This window comes from Aristolochia californica, unplaced genomic scaffold, assembly GCF_029961685.1.
Source record: "Aristolochia californica isolate CCGP_79_NKW_82.1479 unplaced genomic scaffold, dmAriCali1.0.hap1 SCAF_14, whole genome shotgun sequence".
Classification (NCBI taxonomy): Eukaryota; Viridiplantae; Streptophyta; class Magnoliopsida; order Piperales; family Aristolochiaceae; genus Aristolochia; species Aristolochia californica.
The window spans coordinates 2,796,865-2,809,667 of NW_027181815.1; the positions used below are offsets into that span (position 1 = coordinate 2,796,865).

Genomic DNA, 12,803 nt, shown 5'->3' on the forward strand with positions numbered 1-12,803 from the left:
TTCTTTTCAAGAATTTGATCAAACCCACTACCCACTAATGGCTGCAACATGGATAGTTTTATCGCTCGTTAACACATGATTTGCAATCGTAATTTTCGGAGTATGAAATGGCAAAAAATAAATGAAATAAAACTGAAAAACAGAGCAAAAATGGGAATAAATAGAAGAGTTTTTTTTTTAAAAAAATAATTTCTAATTAATACTTGTCAGCAATAATTATAAATAAATTAGTTAGTTAAAATATATATTGATCCAACCCAGCAATGCAAAAACTAAGTCAATCCCAGCCGTAGAACGTCTCAACTCCCATCGGGCCAAACATGCCACGTGGTCAGTTACGCCTGTAAGTCCTAAGATGATGATTTAACCACACGAATTAGTTATTGAGTGGGGCACAGCCAACACGTGCGATGTTAGAGAATGTTGTCTGGGTTGACGGTAGTTAGACCCAACCGTCTCCAGCCAGGAAATGTAGGTCCGGCTGCCCCTCCGCAAATAGGCACCTGACCATAATTTTACTCGCCTTGTGGCCCCCTCCTCGTGACGTTTATGTGGGCCCTTCTCTTTGCGTCCAGATTTTTTTTGAATTTTTTTATTTTTTAAATATATAAACGGGATTTTCTTTTGTACTAAAATACGCAAAATATTCCTGTAAAACCCTTAAAATAATATAACATTTTTAAAAATATAAAAAATAATATACATTAAAATATTAGTAATTTTTTATTTTTTTAATTGATGCTATATTTTATCAGGGTATATTAAAAATAATATAGATAAAACTTGATTTATAAAAGATTAATGATAATGTGAATATTTTTATTTATTTTTAAAAAATAGAGAATAATGATAATATTGACAGGTGTACGCTGAGTTGTTTTGATTAGACTAATCAGGATCTAAGTAACTACATAATCCAAAATTATCATCAGCATGATGCAGGGAATAAAAAGAGCAAATGGAGACGCTAAGCCAAACGCCGCCAATGGCCCCACGCCCTCCGTCACGTCCGTTTGAGTTGGAAAAAAGTGCCACGTGGGCCCGAACGAAGCCCGGTGGCGGCCGTTCCGGGTCCCATTGAACGACACAACACCGACAACCGAGCCTTATCACAAGCCTTGTCGCCACTCTCATTATTGCCTCCCGGCCCGCTCAATCTCAACTTACCCTTTCGGGGTACTTTGGTCATTTAATAAATAACTTTCTTTTAACTTTAATAAAATTTCCCCGTATTTCATTTCGGTCTTATCCAGTTGTCATCAGCGAAAAAATCAGAAAAATGGTAGAAAAGTGAATATTTACAGTTTATTCCCAATCATACCCTTTTAGGCTATGTGGGCCCCCGTCGATGAACGACGTCAAGACCGAAGACAGCTAATAAATTTGATATTATTAGCAACTAATAATTGCAACCGGCATTTTTTTGGTTTTAAAAAATCCAATTTTCCCCAAGGAGTAATTTTTTTTTTCCGGGATTTTTTAATGAGAGGAGCGGGCGAAGCGGGGGAAAGGGAAAAGAAACCGTATGTATTGACAATGATTCTACGCATTTATTAACCGTCTAACCGTATATCTCATTCTCTTCCTCTGATTCGAAGTCGCTCCCTGCAGAAACGGAGGCTCGTGGGATTTTCGCTGAAGGAAAAGGGGACAGATTCCCCGCTTTCTAACACTCTTTACGGATTCAGTACGATCATGGCGTCCGAGATCCGGCTCTGTAATGCCTCGTAGTTTCGAAATGTTGAGATTTTCATGGTCAAATCCGTAGTCTACTTCGTGTAGTTTGGATGATCGACTCGTTTGAACTTTAGGTGGTATAACTGCTCAAGGTGCTTCTATTTTTGTGGAAATGGATCTTCTCTGCTGTGATTCGATTCCTTTTTGTCTTATACTAAATCCGTTTTTTTTTTTTTTTGTTTGTTAAAATCGGCTACTCGTGAGATCGATTGGTAATGTTTTGTTGTATTGGTTTTTGCTTATTCTCTTTTAGAGCTCGGAAATCGGCGGAGGTTATGTATATGGCGGTGGTTTCTCGTCGGAAATGCGTTAATTTCTATTGTGGTTGCTTTCAAGTATCGGCATTGTAAAATCACCGTGGTGTTGTTTTTCTTTTGCGACCTAGAGCGTGATGGTTCTCTTCGCTGATGTTTACCGCGGTTACGGTGTTCTTTGTGCTGTTGGTTTTTCAGCATGGGTTTGAAATTTGGTGATGGGAATGGGGGAAGGTCTTCAGAGCTATAGTCCTCATCATATTGATTCTTTGCTGAATCTCTCTAGTGTTTTCAGATTAGGCAGATTGAGTGGATATTAGTTCTATTCATTTAGGTTTAATATTTGGATACTCGATCTTACTGCACTGGTGTACTTGGGAACTTATGCGGAACTTAGCCACTTTTAGTACATCAAAGTGCGGCAAACCGCGTTTGTTTAGGTTGCGCAGGCAGTGGGACCATCTATGTATATCGAAGAATTTTCTTTTGCGAGTATCAATTGGAACTTTGGTGTCATATTTGCTTCTTGAAATTGTGTGGTGTCCCCGTGCATTCTGCATGATGATGCTTGTCTGCCTCGGCATTTGCTTGCAACATTTTACGGGAAAATTTCGTTTTCTTGAACGATTAAAAATATCAATTGATTTTGTATGGGAATTTTTATCCTCTATGCTTTTCAACTTCTTCTTCTTCTTTTTTTTTTTTTTTTTTTTTTTTTGCAGTTTATTACCTATTAAGATTGTCTTATAGTTTGTGCAACCCTGAATCATCTCAATCTGTGTTCTAGAATCTTAAATGCCCTTTGAAGTATGTATTCAGTTATGCATTCCAATATTTTTGGACGTGAAATAGTATCATTATTCTGCAGAAATCCTTGTGATGTTGAGTATTTTGGAATTGTTGGATATATCCTCATGAGTTGTATTATAGATGTGATCGTTGTTTTGTCTGCTTTTATCTTCCCTCTTGTTTAATTTTGTTCTGTCTGGTTATGTATTTACATTATGCACTGTTGTGTAGAGTTTGATCAAGCACAAGGAAAACTATTCCTACTCCACTTTTTTGGAGTGCAATGGATGATGATAATGTTATGGCAAACAATGGGAGTGTGTCTGGTCACACCAATGGTGTTCTTGAGGGTACGGTTATGGATAAAGTGGATAGTGTTGGCAATGGTATGAAGAACATCCATGTGGATGAAAGGTCAGAAGACACACAAGAAGAACGGAGTGAAGCAGTCCAGTCTTCAACAGCAGAGATTGAAGGGAAAAGATACAGCATTTCTAAGGTGCACCTGTTCAAGTGTGTTACTATCTAAATGTTAGCTTCGATTGTATGAATATTAAGTAGTCTCAATTTTTTTCTTCTCCTGAAACCTCTAGGAGTCTGGAACTAAAGACTCGGAGCAGGCAAGTCACAACAGATCACAGAAGGAGCAGGAGAAGAGCCAAAACCCTTCATTCAGGAAAGATAAATCTTCAAGCCCAAGACATACTGCAGGGACCTGGGTGAAAAAGAAGAAAGATGGTAAACAGGGGGAGGATAATCCTGTCTCTGTTGATCCTGCCACATCAACTTCCCGACCAAAGCAGAGCTTTGCTTTTGCAACCAACAGGCGATCATTTAACAGCCGGGAGCAAGACGGGAGGAAAGAATCTGCAGACTCATGCAGCTCCACCACCCATCCTACAAAGGTAAAATCAGATTTTGAACTGAGAGAACTTAGTAACTTAGTTAGGTCATGGTTATCCTTGCTTTTTCTTCTTCACTTGTCGACTTTTAGTTGTGGTCAATGTGAAAATTCTACTTTCCCTCTCCTTTTTAGTGATTACTGTTTTATGTCTCTTTGAGGAACATCAGAAATCTGCATCTGCCACCTTTGATGGTTCAAATTCAGAAGACTCGAAGTAAGTTTTTCTCTCTCTTGATTCATCCTTAAATAAGAAAATGGTTTATATTCCTCTCTGAGGAATTTGAATATTGCTGCAGTGAGCAGGTGAAAGACTTCAAGCCTCTGAAAACGGGAGCACTTGTTAAAGCCAAAGAACATTCTGATTCTTTGTATCCCTTGCACTATTAGCTGCATGTGCTATTTTCTTATCCTCTTTGTTTTTTTACTTTATACATGTTTATCTGTCATTCATTATTTAAGTTATCCTTAAGGTCTTCTCAGAAGCCCTACTGAAGGAAGCTCCAAACCCCTAAGAATTGGAACTACTCCTTCATACAGCTTCAATTTCAGATGTAATGAACGAGCCGAGAAAAGAAAAGAGGTTTGTTTCATTTATTTCTCTGGCAACTGTATACTCCTGCCTCAAATGTCTGCTCAATTCAGGTAGAATGCGGTGATTATAACTGAAGTCCAGGTCTTAAGGGTCGTTTTTGGGTTGAACTCTCAGTTCTCGGCTGCAATTGCCACCAACCAACTGGACCCTTGAGATCCAATGTGTATGCTGATATTTAAATCTTTGTAGAGAAATCAACCTGAAAACCTGAATAGATTGCAGGTTGATGTGTTCAGTCTGCTATTTTCCATGCTCTTAATTTATAGTTATATCCTATCTCAGCCACAATCAATCAACTGAAGGTGGGTTACTATTATGTTCTGAATCAGTTCTTCTCTAAGCTTGAGGAAAAGGTTAATGCAAAGGAATTAGAGAAAAGTAACATGCAGGCCAAATCTAAGGTACTATCATCATGTTTCATGTACATGCATTGCTTGATGGAATTTATCCGTTTCTTTATTTTTTTTGTGCTTCATTCTTGTATAGGAAACTCAAGAAGCAGAGATTAAGCTTTTCAGGAAGAGCTTAACCTTTAAAGCTACACCTATGCCCAGTTTTTATCTGGAACCTGCTCCTCCGAAGGTGGAATTGAAGAAGGTAGGTGTGACCTTTTTTCTGTTCATGAATTTTTTTTTCTCTGGATTCTGTCAAATTCTAGCTAGTTGAGCTCCCTTTCATGTTTTATGAAGCACTTTCTTGTTTTGGCTTATTATGTATTTTTTACTTCCTTTTTAATTGTCAAGCATTCTCTATAGATTAAGGCTCTTTAGTTGACTCTTTTTTTAAAAAGAGATGACCCATATCATAACTTATATTAGGATCCAGTACATTTGTATGTATTGCATTTTCCTTGGGTGTATTTGAGAGTTTTTTAAAAAAAAAAAAAAAACTTCAAGTTGTGTAGTTTGAGTAAGTTAAGTACGTAACAAACTCCATGAGAAGGGGCTTAAATGAGTGCGAACATTAGTTAAATTACTTTGATCTACTAACCTGGTTCATTAAACACTTACGGGCACATCACTGATTTATTGCACTGTTGGGAAAGCATTCAAGATAGGTGGGTGGGATTTCCACTGGATAGTATAGAAGAGCAGATATGTGCAAAGTCTTATTCGAGTATAATGTCTTTTTTCTGGGGATGGTTAGAAGTTTACTGGGTAGAGAGGAAAATACACGGGATCCCTGATGGGGAAAAATAAAATAGAATCGCAAAAGAAAAACTAGCTACTGAACAAATATACAAGAAAAGCAAGCCTGAGTAACATGGAATTCTTGTAGTATGTTACGTTTTCTTTTCTTTTCTGTTTTTTTCCCCTTTAGATCTACAAATTCTATGAAGGACTAAGGCTTGATGTTTCTTTGTCAAATAAGGACCCCTTTCGAAAGTTGCCTTAATGGTATATTGTAAAACTGTTACATGGATATAAATGATGTGTTCAGTGCTTTGTTTTAAAATATCTAACTTTTTATCACTAAAAGTAAAAAATTACCCCCTAGTCTTGGACATTCGCTCTAATAGAATCATGCATTCCTTTGGCAGTAGGCCATAGATATCTCTTATTGTTTAATTCATTAAAACTTGAAAGACTCATTTGAATGATATACAAAGTTCAAAGACACATGAGGATGGAGGGAAAGGATTCTTAGAGAGTTACTGTGCAAGTTCACAAGCCTCAATAGCAATTTGAACCAGTCTTCTTAATTGTTTGCAATATAGCACTTTCATTTGTCAATGGTAAAAATTGAGTTTATTAACAATCAGATTTTCACAATTGAGTAGCATTCACTTTCTGTCCAAATGGATGTCAACTCTTTTCTACTGTCTGTAATACCAAAATATTAGGTTTATCGTTAGTTTGGTTCTATATTACCGTCCAAAACAATGATGTGGTATCTATTTGAATTTTCTAGTTGACTTTGCTGGGATTAGTTTGCAATGACTGTTCTCTGATGATGCAGATACCTCCAACAAGAGCAAAATCTCCAAAATTTGGCCGACAGAAAAACCCACCCACAACTGCTCCTGAAGCTACTGAGGCAAAAAGCAACAAGACCTCTCGGTCAGATAGAATGAGCCTTGATGAAAATTCTTCTCAGAATGGAACTGCCAAAGTGACAACTTCTCATGTGAAGAAGCCACAAAGAAAGTCACTGCCCAGACTGCCTTCACAAAAGAATTCTTTATCAAATTCGATGGAACAACCCCCAAGTGAGGAGAATGAACAGAATGATCAGAATTTAGAAGCTGATGTGACTCTAGAAGCTGAAGAAACCGATACTGAATCCTATCCAACAGGGTCTCCGGAGATTGAAGAGCAGGAAAGCTCTGTAAAAGCTGATGATGCTCCAATTGAAAGTGTCCAGTGAGCCTTCCATGGTTCTATAAGAAGTTGTGGTATGCCTTTACCGAAATGGAGATGGAAGCGGTTTTTCCTACAGTATAAGAAAAAAATCTCGTCAATAAGACTTTTGTAGAATACCAGCTGATGGATGGACTTGAGTGAGAGAATTTTGTATTATGTTTGTGATGCATGCTTGTGTCCGAGTTTGCTGCAAGGTTGGGAGAGCTGTATCTGTATGTGTTGTCTACCTTTCTACAGTTAGAACTAACGCCCATGTTTGCAGTACTGTATTTTTTGCCAATATTAATATTTCTTTTCTTTTCTGTAATATGATTTATTTCTTGAAGCAGAGACAAAACCGAACCGATTATGAATTAGCACGAGCAACTGTGAGGTGAGAGTCTTCAAAGATCGGTGGTAAAAGGTTACTGATAAAGCTTCTCTATATTTATTGCGATTGTAGTTATTATTATTGCCGAGATCTAGAAGCCTGCTGAAAATGAAATTCAACTAGTGGGAGGGTTATGTGTAGAATTTACTTTTGGCCAGCCATGTTTCAGACTGGCTACTCACGGACCAATGACAGTGATTTTGTAGCTCGCATAGTTTATTCGGTCAAATTGCAAGGAAAAAAACAGACCTAAAAGACGTCACAGACGCAGAAAAACCCTAATCGGTCTTACATCTTTAATTTTTTTTGTATGGCACAAAAGCGACTGGTCTCTGCAGATTATTAACCATCTGTTCAGCAATTTTGAGTAATTGAGGAAGCAACCGTCTCATTATTTATATAAGATGTATAATATTATTATGCAGTCCTAATTCAGTATTATACTCTTTACTCTCTGCCGACACAGGGAACCTGCAAAGTAATTTCTGCACAAATTAAATATGCCTCCAGTTGGTGCATTTTTTTTGTCTCGCCTTACTGTCTTTTCTTGCTAGGAAGAGGGACTCGCACCACTCTCATATGAGAGACGCTGGAATGGGGAGATCGGTAAGTTCTGAATTAATTGGATAGTAATTCTGTTGCCATACCCCCTTTTACTGTTCACACCCTGGAATGAAAGGCAGAATTAAGACGCTTATTTCAGTTTTTTGTATTAAATGACGAAAAAATAGAGCATTATTATACATATCATAATTTTTCAGAAATTGAAAAACTTATAAGACCTGGCCAATTAGCATTTTTTTGCAATTGCCTCCCCCAAAGAAGACACCTATCAAGAAGACACTTGCAAATTCTTTAGCCAGAAAAGGCAGAAACCATTTGATGCTTCACAAACGAACTAAAACTGTTTTGGGACTAATTATGGGCAAAAACTGCAAATGGGAAGGGAGAAAAAGAGCTGAGAGACTTTTCATTTCACGCCAAGAACAAGAAAACAAAAGCAAGCCTGAAGCCATTCTAGTCTGCTCAACCCCCTGCAGTAGAGACTAAAAAAGAATTTACAGTCAGAAAATTTCCAGCTTCTATCCAAAAAGGATTACATATACTTTTTACATATTTTTTATACGTCAAACAACTCTCTCAAGATGCAGCAGCTACAGGATGGTGATGAACAACTGCTCCACTAAACAATGGTGCTGATTGTGTCTTCTCTTGTTCCTCTTGTTCCTCCTCTTCTGCATCCCACAGGAACCGAGCATACGAGGCCATCACATAGCTGCAAAGTCCATATATAAATAAATAAGCAAATTACACAAGACAGAAGGAAGGATGACTGTAACCATTTTACAGGAAAACTCAAATTCCATCTACTCGGAAAATATAAGGTTCAAGGAGAGATGTAAAACCCATGATCATTTTGGAGAAATAAAACGAAACATTTACGCCACAAACGATCACCAGTTATGCCATAAAGATCTAGCACCAAAGAAAAAGTAAATCTAACCTATCTAAAGGACAAAGAGAGATTATAACCAGTACAGAGAGAAATAAAGAGATCTTTCTGTTTCTATTCGTTTGCCATCTCACCTTAATAGAATGTTGATCCATTAAACACAAGTAAAAACTTACATATAAGAAAATTATCACATCAAATTCAACAGTTCTTACCAATTGTCTGGTTCGGCTTGGACAGCTTGATCGAAGTAGCTCTCAGCTCGTTGAGCATCTTTTTGTGTCTCCCATATCAGATTCCCGTAAAGAGAAAGAACATCTCCATCACCAGGATTAGCCAAGATCGCCCTTGCACAATATTCTTCCGACTTGGCGAGATCCCCTCGAACCTATCACCACAAAGCTCACCAATTTTAGTCACTACTTATCATTTTCAGAAACCTCTGCTGCAAAGGAGGGAATTAAAGAAAAGAAACAAGAAAGGTATCAGAATTCGTCAAGAAACTCGTTTTCTTCTTACATCTTTCAGATATTTAGCATAATTGGTGAGAAGAAGCGCGTTCCCAGGATTTGCTTCGATCATCCTCTGATAATACGCATCTGTGCTTTCATGTCCATTGTTTGAATCAGAGAACCCCCTTCCACCGACATCGTCACCACCTCCATTCCCACCTCCTCCTTTCCCTCCAGAGATCCACCCGTTACCCCCGCCGAAGCCACCACCCTCATGCAGCGGTGACGACTCATCATTCGCCTCCACAGAACATCCCTCACCGCTCTGCACCAACTCGTCCAAGCCCGAACTAGAGAACAACCGTGCGAGCGAAGAAGGCGTCGAATCCAGAGCATTCTCCTCCTCACATTCTTCAACAGGCACCGACGAGAAACTCTTCTGCTTACGCGTGACCGGTTTCGCCCTCGGGTCATGGGGGGGTAACGCGAGGTCATGAAGATCAGTTTCAGATAGGGCTCTATTGATCTTAAAAGACGAAATACGAGAAGAATCGTACCCCGGGGAAGAAGCGCTCAAGGGAGCAGACATCGAGACCGATCGAGCCTTCGTCACCGGCGACGGAAGACTATCGGACTCCGGTGAGGCATCCCTGCATACCGGAATCCATGAATTCAGGATCGGCGTCGAAGAGCTTCGGAGAAGCATCTTGCAAGAAACCACCGAAAACCTTAATCCCCCCAAAAATGGGTCTCAGACTATCAGCAAATTCCCAGCCAAGAGGGCCTCCTTCAAATCTCGCTGAAAGACTAAAAAAGGGCTCAAAGAATTGGAGAGGGATACACCTCAGTAGCTCACGGTTGCAGAGAAAAATGTTCTTCCCAGATCAGAAATATCCCGTGGCTTTTATACTCGACAAGAGCGGCGCAGTCCGCCTGGAGCCGCCGGTTCAGATTTTCCTTCTTCACGTGCTAAATTACACGTGTCGAGGTCCGGTTGCACGGGGTCAGACCGAGACTATAGTTGACTCTGATTAGGCAAGAGGATCACGTGAACTGGCCATTGCTGAACCTTTGATTGGTCACAGTGGGATTTTCACGTGAATGTCGATTCTTCGAAAACCGCCTTTTGGACGGAACTTGGATTTTTCGGCGGCTTTGACGACGGTTTTAGGAAACCGCTCTGGTTTTGTCTAATTGTTTAGTTTATGTAAATAAAGCTTGATCAACTACTAAGTACCTGCTTAGCAATTGTGGGCAAACCAGCAGGTTAAATGAATCGCCAATATAGGCCAACCATGATAAAACGTTCTACAGAGACAGGTGACCATCACTTTGCCAACACTGAACTCTAACCTGCTGTCAACTCGGATCTGTAGAAATACTGGTTGGCCAAATTGCAGATGCTACTATCATGCCATGAATTCTTATTTAGAGCGTTCATTTAACTCCTTTCGCCATTGCTGATGCCGGTGGTGGAGGTGGTCGCAGGCAGAGTGGCTGAATAGAACTAATCCCAGCTACAGACAAACACTACAACATGAGAATGAAAAGGAAAGATATGAAAAAGGTTGATGGAATTGATTGCTATCGCTTCCACCGTTCATATATAATATAGAATCAGATCCACTAGCTCTAGATTTATAAGAAAAAAACATCTCTATGATCTACAATGCTTCGCGTCTACATCTGGCCGGTTTTTTCACACACCACACAGTGCAATTAGATAGCTACTAGTTGATTGGAACTCTAAGAGAGTAGAAAACAGAAAAGCACCGGACTGAATTTTTAATTAATCACCTCTCTGAAGAGCAAAGCTTGCAACATCTTCATCATCTTCATCAAATACCTGAAAATCTGACAGTTATCACCTGGGAAAGAGAATGAGACTTTTTTCATAAGAAAATTCTCTTTAAAAACAACTGTACAACTACTATTGCCACATTTCTGTAACTCGGGAGGGGATAGAAGATTTTGGGTCACATGGCTCGGTTACTCTGCCTTACCTTTAACCTCAAAAGTTGTCACTATCTTGGTAGATAGTGAGGGAAATGTTGCACACCACCTTCACATGAAGATGGCCCCACCGACCGACTTGTATGACTGCTCTCCCCCGTCCATTCATTCACCTGTGATGGGGTCCTATCACCCCAAATGAGTATTAGACTGTAGCCTTGACGCAAAGATGACAGTAGTGGCTGTGAACCACCATTAAAGTACAGTGTCTGGTCATCTCAAGTACAAGAAAAATGTGTTGCTGTCTTTCAAACAAACAGTACCCATTTGCTTACAGGGGTGAAGGAATGAAAAGAGCTCTCTTCTCATCCAAGGCTGCATCAAAGAAACAAGTTGGGTGTCTGGGCAGTGTGTGGCTTGGATTTGTCAACGATGAAGAATAGACTAACAATACCCATTACCAGCAAATCTAATATGTTTAGTTAGAGCAATGGAGTTTCAGAACCACACTTTCTTTGGTTACAATTGATTCTTTATCAATGGGTGTGGCTGTACTTTGCTGGTATCTGATCAGAACTGAATGGAAAAGAAATATCAATATCCTGTAGTCGGTATCCTAAAAGAAACATGAAAAGGTTGCCGGGACAAGATAGTTTGTGGTTGCCAGCAATGGAGAGACGACTTTGTTGATAGAAGAAAGAGCAAGCCCCACCATTTTTATACAGTGTAGATAAGCCAAAAATCGTGAGATTTCTTCAGGGCAATTGAAGATATTCTAGTTTTTTGTTATTTTTTTCTTGTTCTTGTGTTCGACATTTTCGGATTTCTATATAATCAAAGGATGTACCGTTTGGCCCAAACTACGCAATATACTCGCCTCCAGTCTTTTCAATGGAGAAAACCGCAAAGCTAAAAGCATCATTACTCCCTTCAAATGAAAGATAGAGAAAAGGCAACAATCTATATAATGAGTATCAAATTATCAACTCAAATCAAATCAGAAAAGAAACCAACTTGCTAGTAAGAAATTGCCCAGGCGTGCGTTACAATATGTCAAGACAGGTAAGAGTGCTTAGCTGAGTAAACAGTGATGCTGATGGATGGAGAAATTCTGTTTCCCGATTGCATCCGTTTCCTCTTTTGGAATAAGTGAGCAAGCAAGAGGGCAACCATGGAATCTGCTATAAGAGGTTTGAAGGAGAGATTCCTTTTCTTATGATATCAAATTACAGCCATGGAACGCCTGCAAAAGATACGGACAAACATAAAATTGTTTTTTAAGAGATATCAGCATATACAGCCCAGAAAAGAATCGAATCTAATTCCTTCACCTCCTTCACACTTCACAGTAACCCCTTGTGAAAGGGTTCTCATTTCACTGTCGCACTTCTGGAATATCTGTCCTAATGCCGTGTTAGTCACAATCGACATCAATTTTTCTGACGAAGTGGCTCCCAAAGGAAGATGCAGTGATGACTGTATGACATCAGGAGAAAATTGATACTTGACAGCAGGTGAAGGTAAGTCAGTGCTACATCAACAATGTTACTACTGTGAGTTTCTTGTGCTACCAACGCCAAAGGATTTCTACGTCAGACTAGAACCCCGACACCTAATCGCTGTTGTCTCGTTTACAGCTCAGGCAAAAACGATCATCCACTTACATCGCCGTTGCTAATCCACCTGGAAGATGTTAATGGTTTAAGCATTAATTAATCAAAGAAAGATATCCTCGATCAACTATAACACTAAACTTTACGAGACAGATCAAACAAATATACCCAAATATACCCAAATATACCCAACTATAACGTTCTGGTAAAAAAATCCTTTCCTATACAGCTCGAACGCCGTCCATGAAACATACAGGTCATCTCACTCTGAACGAGTAAGCTATAATATCGCTTGTTCGTCTCCTCAAATCTGATACATTCTT

At 39.2% G+C, this 12,803-nt stretch overlaps 2 protein-coding genes across 4 annotated transcripts; one reads left to right on the plus strand and one right to left on the minus strand.

The window, feature by feature from the left end:
• Positions 1–1,581: 1,581 nt before the first annotated feature.
• On the plus strand, positions 1,582–6,946 carry LOC137950562 (protein WVD2-like 5). 3 transcript variants are annotated; one of them, XM_068797104.1, is made up of 9 exons: positions 1,582–1,829; positions 3,012–3,279; positions 3,374–3,685; positions 3,852–3,898; positions 3,981–4,052; positions 4,165–4,264; positions 4,606–4,677; positions 4,763–4,873; positions 6,236–6,946. In XM_068797104.1, exons 2-9 carry the CDS (start codon positions 3,064–3,066, stop codon positions 6,641–6,643), a joined length of 1,338 nt encoding a protein of 445 aa, XP_068653205.1. In that variant the 5' UTR covers positions 1,582–1,829; positions 3,012–3,063; the 3' UTR covers positions 6,644–6,946. The 3 variants fall into 3 exon arrangements, with proteins under 3 accessions (XP_068653205.1, XP_068653207.1, XP_068653206.1); XM_068797106.1 differs by having other exon boundaries at positions 1,582–1,814; XM_068797105.1 differs by having other exon boundaries at positions 1,582–1,811.
• Positions 6,947–7,955: 1,009 nt separating this feature from the next.
• On the minus strand, positions 7,956–9,784 carry LOC137950618 (uncharacterized). The gene is made up of 3 exons (XM_068797184.1): positions 8,982–9,784; positions 8,678–8,850; positions 7,956–8,285 (listed from the first exon to the last, which is right to left on the minus strand). Exons 1-3 carry the CDS (start codon positions 9,618–9,620, stop codon positions 8,150–8,152), a joined length of 948 nt encoding a protein of 315 aa, XP_068653285.1. The 5' UTR covers positions 9,621–9,784; the 3' UTR covers positions 7,956–8,149.
• Between the last annotated feature and the right edge of the window lie 3,019 nt (positions 9,785–12,803).